The sequence below is a fragment of the Lolium rigidum genome, chromosome 3, assembly GCF_022539505.1.
Source record: "Lolium rigidum isolate FL_2022 chromosome 3, APGP_CSIRO_Lrig_0.1, whole genome shotgun sequence".
Classification (NCBI taxonomy): Eukaryota; Viridiplantae; Streptophyta; class Magnoliopsida; order Poales; family Poaceae; genus Lolium; species Lolium rigidum.
Window position 1 is genome coordinate 28,562,246 of NC_061510.1, and position 10,653 is coordinate 28,572,898.

The following is a 10,653-nucleotide window of genomic DNA, read 5'->3' on the forward strand; positions in this document are numbered from 1 at the left end:
TGGCAACTTTTCTTGTAGTGGATAGATCGCATTTGATTTCTCGATGTTGATAGATCTCAACTTGAGGGCATCCATACCGGGACAACATAGAAAACAGATAATGGACTCCTCTTTAATGCTTTAAGCATTCAACAACAGATAATATTCTCATAAGAGATTTGAGGATTAATGTCCAAGCTGAAACTTCCACCATGATACATGGCTTTGGTTGGCGGCTCAATGTTCTTCTCTAACAATATGCATACTCAAACCATTTAATCATGAAAAATCACCCTTACTTCAGACAAGACGAACATGCATAGCAACTCACATGATATTCAACAAAGGTGTAACAGTTGATGGCGTCCCCAGAAACATGGTTACAGCTTAACAAGCAACTTATAAGAAATAAGATACATAAGCAACATATTCAATACCACAATAGTTTTTAAGCTATTTTCCCATGAGCTATGTATTGCAAAGACAAGGAATGAAATTTTAAAGGTAGCACGCAAGCAGTTTACTTGGAATGGCAGAGAAATACCACATAGTAGGTAGTTATGGTGGACACAAATGGCATAAGTTTTGGCTCAAGGTTTTGGATGCACGAGAAGCATTCCCTCTCAGTACAAGGCTTTGGCTAGCAAGGTTGTTTGAAGCAAACACAAGTATGAACCGGTAGAACAAAACTTACATAAGAACATATTGCAAGCATTATAAGACTCTACACTGTCTCCTTGTTGTTCAAACACTTTTACCAGAAAATATCTAGACTTTTAGAGAGACCAATCATGCAAACCAAATTTCAACAAGCTCTACGGTAGTTCTCCACTAATAGGTTCAAACTACATGATGCAAGAGCTTAAACATGATCTATTTGAGAGCTCAAAACAATTGCCAAGTATCAAATTATTCAAGACCATATACCAATTACCACATGAAGCATTTTCTGTTTCCAACCAAATAGCAATGAACGAAGCGGTTTTCAACCTTCGCCATGAACATTAAAAGTAGAACTAAGAACATCAGTGTTCATATGAAACAGTGGAGTGTGTCTTTCTCCCACACAAAGAATGCTAGGATCCAAATTTATTCAAACACAAACAAAAATAAAAGCATACAAACGCTCCAAGTAAAGCACATAAGATGTGACGGAATAAAAATATAGTTTCACTAGAGGTGACCTGATAAGTTGTCGATGAAGAAGGGGATGCCTTGGGCATCCCCAAGCTTAGATACTTGAGTCTTCTTAAAATATGCAGGGATGAACCACGGGGGCATCCCCAAGCTTAGACTTTTCACTCTTCTTGATCATATTATATCATCCTCCTCTCTTGACCCTTGAAAACTTCCTCCACACCAAACTCAAAACAAACTCATTAGAGGGTTAGTGCATAATCACAAATTCACATGTTCAGAGAGGACACAATCATTCCTAACACTTCTGGACATTACCCAAAGCTACTGAAAGTTAATGGAGCAAAGAAATCGATTCAACAGAGTAAAAGAGGCAATGTGAAATAAAAGGCAGAATCTGTCAAAACAGAACAGTCGGTAAAGACGAATTTTTTAGAGGCACTTAACACGCTCAGATGAAGAAGCTCAAATTGAATGAAAGTTGCGTACATATCTGAGGATCACTCATGAAGTTTCGCAAATTTTCTGAGTTCCCTACAGAGAGTTCTACTCAAATTCGTGACAGCTAGAAATTTGTTTCTACGCAGAAATCCAAATCTAGTATCAACCTTACTATCAAAGACTTTACTTGGCACAACAATGCAATAAAGTAAAGATAAGGAGAGGTTGCTATAGTAGTAACAACTTCCAAGACACAAATATAAAACAAAAATTGCAGAAATAAAATAATGGGTTGTCTCCCATAAGCGCTTTTCTTTAACGCCTTTCAGCTAGGCACAGAAAGTGTAAATCAAGTAACATCATCATTATCAGAGTTGGGGGTTTTCTCAACGATGCATTGTATCTTATCTATGTAAGTTTCAGAGGCTCCTCTTTCATTACTTTTAGGCTTACTACCCTCCTCAAATAAATTTTCAGGAACAATCCAATCAAAATTCTTTTCTAATGCCTCATGCATTCCTATGAGCTTATAAGGTATTGGTACTTTAGTCTCCCCCTCACAATTGGTTTTATTAGTGTACTTTAGCCTATCTTTTTCCATTTTTTCAAGGGTACTTGCAAAATTAGTATAAAAGCCAAGCATCGTATGTTGAATAAAGACTTTTCTAGCTTCTCTAGCTACATCACCAAATTCTTTAAGAAGGGTTTCTAAAACAAAATCTTTCTTCTATCCTTCTTCCATATCACAGAGTGTAAGAAACATGTGTTGCATTATAGGATTAAGATTAACAAATCTAGCTTCCAACATGTGCACTAAGGAGGCGAGTAGCAACTTCATAAGTAGGAGCAAGTTCTACCAAGGATCTATCTTCAAAATCTTTAACCGTACTAACATGAGTGAAAAATTCTTCTATATTATCTCTTCCAATGATAGACCCACGCCCTACCGGTATATCTTTCAAAGTGAACTTAGGACGAAGCATGATGAAATAAACAAAGGTAAGTAAAGTAAATGCAAGTAACTAATTTTTTTGTATTTTGGATATAAGGAAAGCAAACAAAACAGAAAATAAAATAAAGTAAAGCAAGACAATAAACAAAGTAAAGAGATTGGATGTGAGAGACTCCCCTTGCAGCGTGTCTTGATCTCCCCGGCAACGGCGCCAGAAAACAGTCTTGATGGCGCGTGATGCACACGTCCGTTGGGAACCCCAAGAGGAAGGTGTGATGCGCACGAGCAGTAAGTTTTCCCTCGGAAAGAAACCAAGGTTATCGAACCAGTAGGAGATGAAGGCCACGTGAAGGTTGTTGGTGAAGGAGTGTAGTGCGGCGCAACACCAGGGATTCCGGCGCCAACGTGGAACTTGCACAACACAATCACAATACTTTGCCCCAACTTAACAGTGAGGTTGTCAATCTCACCGACTTGCTGTAAACAAAGGATTAAACGTCTGGTGTGGAGAATGATGTTTGTTTGCAAAGAACAGCAGAGAACAATGATTGCACTAGATTGTATTTCAGATGTAAAAGAATGGACCGGGGTCCACAGTTCACTAGTGGTGTCTCTCCAATAAGATAAATAGCATGTTGGGTGAATAAATTACAGTTGGGCAATTGACAAATAGAGTGGGCATAACAATGCACATACATATCATGATGACTAACATGAGATTTACTTAGGGCATTACGACAAAGAACATAGACAGCTATCCAGCATGCATCTATGCCTAAAAAGTCCACCTTCGGGTTAGCATCCACACCCCTTCCAGTATTAAGTTGCAAACAACAGACAATTGCATTAAGTACTATGCGTAATGTAATCAACACAAATATCCTTAGATAAAGCATTGATGTTTTATCCCTAGTGGCAACAGCACATCTATAACCTTAGAACTTTCTGTCACTGTCCCAGATTCAATGGAGGCATGAACCCACTATCGAGCATAAATACTTCCTCTTGGAGTCACAAGTATCAAGATGGCCAGAGCCTCTACTAGCAACGTAGAGCATGCAAGATCATAAACAACACATATATGATAGATCAATAATCAACTTGACATAGTATTCCATATTCATCGGATCCCAACAAACATAACATGTAGTATTACAAATAGACGATCTTGATCATGTTAGGCAGCTCACAAGATCTAAACATGATAGCACAAGAGGAGAAGACAACCATCTAGCTACTGCTATGGACCCATAGTCCAAGGATGAACTACTCACGCATCAATCCGGAGGCGGGCATGATGATGTAGAGTCCTCCGGTGATGATTCCCCTCTCCGGCAGGGTGATGGAGGCGATCTCCTGAATCCCCCGAGATGGGATTGGCGGCGGCGGCGTCACAGTAACTTTTCTCGTATCGTGGCTCTCGGTACTAGGGTTTTCGCGACGGAGAGAATAAATAGGCGAAGGGGCAGAGTCGGGGGGCGCCCGAGGGGCCCACCCCATAGGCCGGCGCGGCCAGGGGCCCCACCGAGCCGCCTTGTGGGGTGGCCGCCTCGCGTCTCCTTCCGAGAATAAGACCGTGGGCTTTTGTTTCGTCCAATTCCGAGAATATTTCCTGTGTAGGATTTCTGAAACCAAAAATTGCAGAAAACAAGAACTGACGCTTCGGCATCTTGTTAATAGGTTAGTGCCGGAAACTTGGATAAGTTTGAGACGTATCACCAGGCCGTCCGTGGTGACGCAAACTTGGCCCAAATATGCGCATCGGATGCGTCTGCGCGGACGCGCAAAGTGTCCGCTCGCGTCTGGCGGACGTTTCGTCTGTCCCGCCTGACAGTGACCCAACGTCAATGCGTCTTCTCAGCGGCGCCAGTACTGGTGTCTCTTCGGCAGTCTGCGGCCGCGTAAATGGCGATGCCTCGCGTGGCGCGCGGCCGTCGCTTACCTCTGTGCACGAAGTAATGGCGATGCCACGCGTGCCGCGGCTGTCGCCATGCCTCCGATCTATATAAACAAGGGCGCGAGCATCTCATCTCCTCCCCACAAAACCCTAGCCGCCGCACAACCTCCACCGTAGCGCCGTTGCCGCTCAGCCTCCACCGAAGCCACCATGAGCCCGCGTTCAAGCTGCCGCGCCTCCGCCTCCACCTCCACCTCCACCTCCCACTCCACCTCCCCCGGCCTCGAGCTCTGACGAGGAGTTCGGCAATGACAACACCGACCTCCTCGACCCGGTCAGGGACGCCGAAGCCCTGGCTGAAGCGGAGAAGGAAGCAGAGGAGGAGCGGGCGGCCCATGCGGCGGTTGACGCCGAGATGGAACAACGCAGGGTGGCGGCCGCCGCAGCCGCAGAGGACTCCGACTCCGACATATCATGGTCTTCCGATGATCCTGATGCGCCTACCCCAGAGGAGAGGGCGGCGGAGCATAGGGCTATAGTCGAGTCCTTCGAGACGCTCAAGGACGACGCCGCCAACGCGAGGCTGCGGCAGTGCTTGCTAGAGGACGCGGCGGCGCACCGAGCCCTACCCGCCGCACGGGAGGCGGCGGAGAAGCAGGCGAGGGAGTGACGCAACGACGGGGCCGGCCCGTCAGGCAACAAGTAGTCTAGGCTTCTAGAACTACTTTGTATAGTTTCTATGCTTTCAAATGTACTACTTTCTATGCTTTTAAATATGTTACAAATCTAAAAATGGGTCGTCCCGGTGGGAGCACACCCAGACGCAAACGGACGCGCGAACAAAATATGTCCGTGGGGGGACGCAAACGGACGCTCGCGACCAGTTTTGGACGTCCGATATGCGTCGCCCCGTTGAAGATACCCTAAGTACTTAAGAATAACAACCATTCTTCCTCGACTAATTGCAATATTAAATGCAGCAACACGCAGTATTGGATGAAATGATATTGGGAGGACAAGTGATTGAAACAAGTTCAGAGGAAATAATGAGATCTGTAGAAGAGCCAACAGAGCTTGGCTCTGGTGTTTAGGTCCCTTGTGGTGGAATCAGCCCACTCAGATTTAAATTCTAGACTTGGTATGGGAGTTTGTATTTACCTAGATTTATTTCAGGATTTACCCGGCGCTATGCTTTTAGTGGTAGGTGACGTGCTCGTCAACAGCGAGGCGCCAGTTGTGACTTCGTCAACCTCAAGATATGCCGACTCAGTCCCTCGGGGGTGCTCATAGGGGTAGGATGTGCGTGCGTGCGTTTATAGGAGTATTTGTACGTGCGTGTTTGCGAGCGTCTGCGTTGTACTGTGTTCTAAAAAAATAAATCTATAGAAGAGATTGTGACTCCCTCGATCCTTTCTGCCCTCGCCCTCCAATGTCCTGTTTTTATGCTTTCGTCTAATTCTAACAGCGTTGCTCGCTACTTGACACAGGTTTAGAGAAACAATCAAGCACGAAAAGCATCATACCAAAGTCGATTTCGGAGGGCCTCAGCCGCTGATATTTTCCAGTCGCTTTGAGGACACATTACCAGAAGAAATCAGATTAGTGTTCGAGTTCATCTCCAGTGGCTTGTCATTTCTCTGTAGTCTTGACTCTTGAGCATCTGCCATTCGACATGAAAACTTATTGGCTGACATACACATCTTACTGTCTCCTGCCCAAGAGTTGTAAGGTGTAACCTGAAATGTTACGCACGCCATGCATGATGCATCTTTAGCAAGACAGTTTTCTTGTCTGATGATATATGAATGCAGTGCTATATTCTCTTCTTTTAACTCTGTCTTCCATGGAAACATGTTTCTGTCTCAGATTTAATTCGACAAACAACATTGCCTGACCATTTACCATATATCCGTTGCACCATTACAACATTTCACCTCATGATCTCGGTTTTGGTGCTGAAAGTAGTTCGCAAGCGGCACATCCATAACATCCTAGGTACTCGGCAAAATGTCATTGTGTCAAGGTTCACTAAGAAATGGCGAGGATCAAAGGTTTGCATAAATTGATATTAAAAAATCTACTCCCTCCGGTTCATATTACTTACCACTAGTATAAATGTATCTAAAACTATAAAAATAAATATACCTAGATACATCTATATTAGTAGCAATTAACATGGGTCGAAGGGAGTACTAAAATAAAGAATTTTGACATGGAAAAATTCTATGATGTGAAAATCATCCTTCTCTAGTTTGAGCCTAAAGTTGGGCAAGAAGTGTTATGGAGATCCTCCACCTTCAAATTTGGATATTAAGGTGTCTCTGTAGAAATATTCCTAAACTTTCGCAAAAAACTGTTTGAAGCGCAAGTTACATGAACAAAATCTATTGATTGTAATATTCGAACCTACAAGGACAGAACTAAACATCATCGTCAGGCACGATTTGGAAACCACAGTTCAACACACAACGCGCCTTCAGATTTCTCTCTCGATAGGGTTTGAGGTTAGGGGCCGCTCCTCTCCCCCATACCCCATGGCCGACCTCGGCGGCTACGACATGCGGCGGCAGCCGACTGCGGCGGAAGTGGTGGGGCGCCTCAAGGACGACGGCGACTTCGACGCCCTCCGCCGCGCCATCATCCGCAAGGTCAAGGACAACGTAAGCACGTGCCCCATCTCCCTCAAATTCCTTTGTCTTACAATCTGATTCCGATGTTATTGTTCCTTCATGATGGAGCCTCGATGTGGCGAAATGGAATTCCCCGTCGAGCTTTATTACCTCATTCATTACCCTTTATGTTTGTGCTAGATCTGAGTGTATTTCGCAAAAAAAAAAGAGTGTATTGCCCAAAGAGTTGAAATCGTTCTACATTAGTTCGGTTCTTTGCTGTACTGTGGTATGATTTGCCCCAGAGGGGTCGATTTAATTGAACCATATATGTGAATTAAATGTTGGTATTGAAAATATTGCGTTTGGGTTCTTGGAGTTTTGCACAAATCGTCAAGGAAACTTGGAATGGAATTCTCCACTGGAGCGCTATTGCCTGATTTATTAATATTTTGATGTTTGGAAATTGGAATAGGCCGGAGTGCCGAGAGAATAGAGCTCGTTTTGCATTGGTTTTATTTGATTTGGTCTGGTTGATGAGTATCAACCGAGAATTTGCCTGTAGGTGTTACTTGATATTTAACAATAGTCGCATCATCATTAGTAGGGATAACTAATACGGAGTAAAATTTTGTAAGGAGAAAGCACACGCACACACAAAGGTAATTTGCACCATGAACTCGATCTTGGTTGTGTTGGATTGAAGGTGAAGCAGAACTCCATTCCATGGCACAAAGGGAATGTGGGGAACTAATTTGGAATCCACATGGAACAACTTCTAAAACTCATGCGATCCGAATAAAGATTGGCTTCGAATCTGCATAACTTCAGACTTGTCATCCATATCCGAAGCAATGCTACTCGGACATAGACGCAGGTGTCCGTATCTGACTCGGATTCAGGTGTCCGATTTAATAACTTTTTTGTTGGACACGGGCAAATAACATTTGGAATTTGACAATGTCACGAATTTGGTATGTCTGATTCGGAAATAAAAGGGCATGGATAACCATGTAACACAGCTTGAGGCCCGAGGATTTGAAAATTATGCATACAGTTTTGCGGGAAAAAAGTTCTGTGAACCGGTATATCATGTTTCTCTTATTTAATTTCCTGTGAGAGACCAATGATTTTGTCATATTACGACTATGGGAACGTTGGGCCCTACTTGTACATATGGCTTGTCCAGTGCTGATGGGGGACTAAAAGTGAATTACATATTTGGAAAAAAAGAACTACAAGGTGGTAACTTACCAATTACCATCACATAGAAGGTTGTTGCTGTCTTCCTGATTGCCTGATTCACATCTGAAGGTTGATTTGAATTAGGCTGAAATGGAAATGAATGATAAGTAGGGAAAAGCTAGAATCAGCACCTTGAATATCCAGTAAGCTTTTCACATCTAGATGTAATTGTTATCAGTCTGGTTCACCCCATCCGGCTGCTGCTTCAACCTGTATAAGTACAGATAGACAATCAAACTACAGCCGTCATTGTCAGTGATAGTATGGATAAGCTCATTTGACTTGCAGGATGGTCAAAAGCAACATAAGCTAGCATAGAACTTAAATTTCACCGATCGATAGATCGATATAGTTTTGAGTAGTAGTTGATGTCAATTTCAGTGATCAATCTAGGTTTGAGGAATATTTCGATAGTTTTACTGATCAATCCAGTTTTGAGGAATAACTGATATCATCATTAGCAGTTACTAGTTTAATACATTGCACTGGTCTGGTGAGTGGTGACATTGCACAATTATTATCTAGTCATCTTTTGATACAACAATGCGACGTCTAATAGTCAACTGATTCCCTTAGCTCATGTATCAGTCAGTCATGTTGGATAAGCTGATTGGTAGGTTCTCAACTTCATCTGAAACTGTGTTCCACTGGCATTGACTCTTTCATTATCTGATTAGTTGCTCTTTCCTTGCTAGTAATGTACACTATACTAGAGGTTTCCTGGTTCTGAGTTATATGTTATCTGGTTTTTCGTTTTGTAAGTTACTCAATCTTGCCATAGTTCAACTTAACCGCAGGGTTCTTGACCATGTGCCATTACTTTTAGTCTTATTTTGCATTTTAACATATGCCGTGGATTCCACCTTAATGGCAGTTTCTGTGCAGGGTTAATACCCTAGTATATTAAATCTGCTTATAATTGTTATGCTGCACCAAGTTGAATGAGAGTATTACATGCCCTGCAAAAAATGTTCGCAACCTGCTTGGTACTGTCCTGATTTGCACTGTGGCCTAATACCATACCGGTGTGCACCAGATAAGATCTTAACACTGAGCAGTTCTAATGCCAAGTTATTTTGCAGGAGGTGCTGCGCAACAACATAATCGCAGAAGTCAAGCAGTCAATGGTACTAAGTGAAGATGGCTCTGAAAAGTTAAAATTAAAAGAACTCTCTGATGCAATTTTTCAAGATGTTGGGTAAGCCGGGCCTTCTTTCTCCTTCAAACATTTGCACTTGTTACTACTGTGTACTACTGTACTAGGTATCAGCAGCTTATCTATACTATGCTGCATTTTCATATCAGGAGCAAAATAATGGGCCAAATCTCAGACGAGGTATGGAGTGTCATCCAGTCGAAAGAAACAGATATCCGAGGAACCGTGGAAGTTATCTTCAACAGGATAATGAACCCTGAACAGCAAGAGGACGCCGGGCCTTCTTCCAAGAAGCTGAAGAGAAATGGCAAAGAGGAGCAAGTTTCGCCACCAAAAGCCTCAACCTCTGTTACAGCCAAGACGGAAGAAGAAGATGATGATCCAGAGGCACCACCAGGGTTTGGCTTCAGTAATCATCAGGGCAGCAATGGCACGGTAAAGCTGGACCAGCCATTGAATGTGGAGAATCATTCCCAGGTGAAACCAACCGAGGATAAGCCAGTTGACGCTGGTAGTTTGGGGGATGCCGACGATGAGGATCCCGATGTGCCTCCTGGATTTGGCTAATAGCCTTGCCCTCTCCTATGACTGTACCATTGTTTCTTTGGCAGCAATGTTGGGGAAGATTTCATATTTGCTGCTTGAGAGGTGTAGCCATGTAGTTGTTCATATGAGTTCTAGTCATGAAACTGAACCAGTACAGTCTGTGATGGTGGCAGCTGCCAAGTTCATGCCACCCTTAGCTTTAGCTTCTGTTGTATTAATCAGAAGACAAATGGTCAATAGATTAAATGGTTTTCCAACGATGGCTTGAGCATGTGCGTCATCTTCAGATAGTGTTATGATTAACTTCCTGAGAGTGGTACTCGTTATGTTGTTCGCCTGATGACTGAAGGTGTTCTCGCTTGTAGGAAGTAGCAAATATGCACATCTTAAGAAAAATGGGTTCAATTTAAAGCCCATGCACTATGTTTGATTCTGTAGGGTGAAATGGAGGCCCATGAGAAGCTCACGATCTTCATCCTCTCTCAAGTCTCAACTCTTACCCGCAAAAAAAAAAGAGTCCCAGCTCTTGAAAGGAAAATTTGTTTGTTTCAGAAACTTGCACAGAACTTCCATGCACATACGACAGGATCATATGGTATGATTCTTTCTGATGTGAATATAGCAGTATAGAATTATCATCACCATGTGTGTTAAAAAAGCTGGTCTAGGTGATTGTTTGGGTCAAAGCATA

General features: G+C 43.1%; 1 protein-coding gene across 1 annotated transcript; it reads left to right on the plus strand.

Annotated features, from left to right (window-relative positions):
• Nucleotides 1-6,873: 6,873 nt before the first annotated feature.
• On the plus strand, nucleotides 6,874-10,230 carry LOC124695341. The gene is made up of 3 exons (XM_047228197.1): nucleotides 6,874-7,066; nucleotides 9,343-9,458; nucleotides 9,566-10,230. The coding sequence occupies exons 1-3, from the start codon at nucleotides 6,941-6,943 to the stop codon at nucleotides 9,981-9,983; spliced, it is 660 nt and encodes a 219-aa protein (XP_047084153.1). The 5' UTR covers nucleotides 6,874-6,940; the 3' UTR covers nucleotides 9,984-10,230.
• The last annotated feature ends 423 nt before the right edge of the window (nucleotides 10,231-10,653 follow it).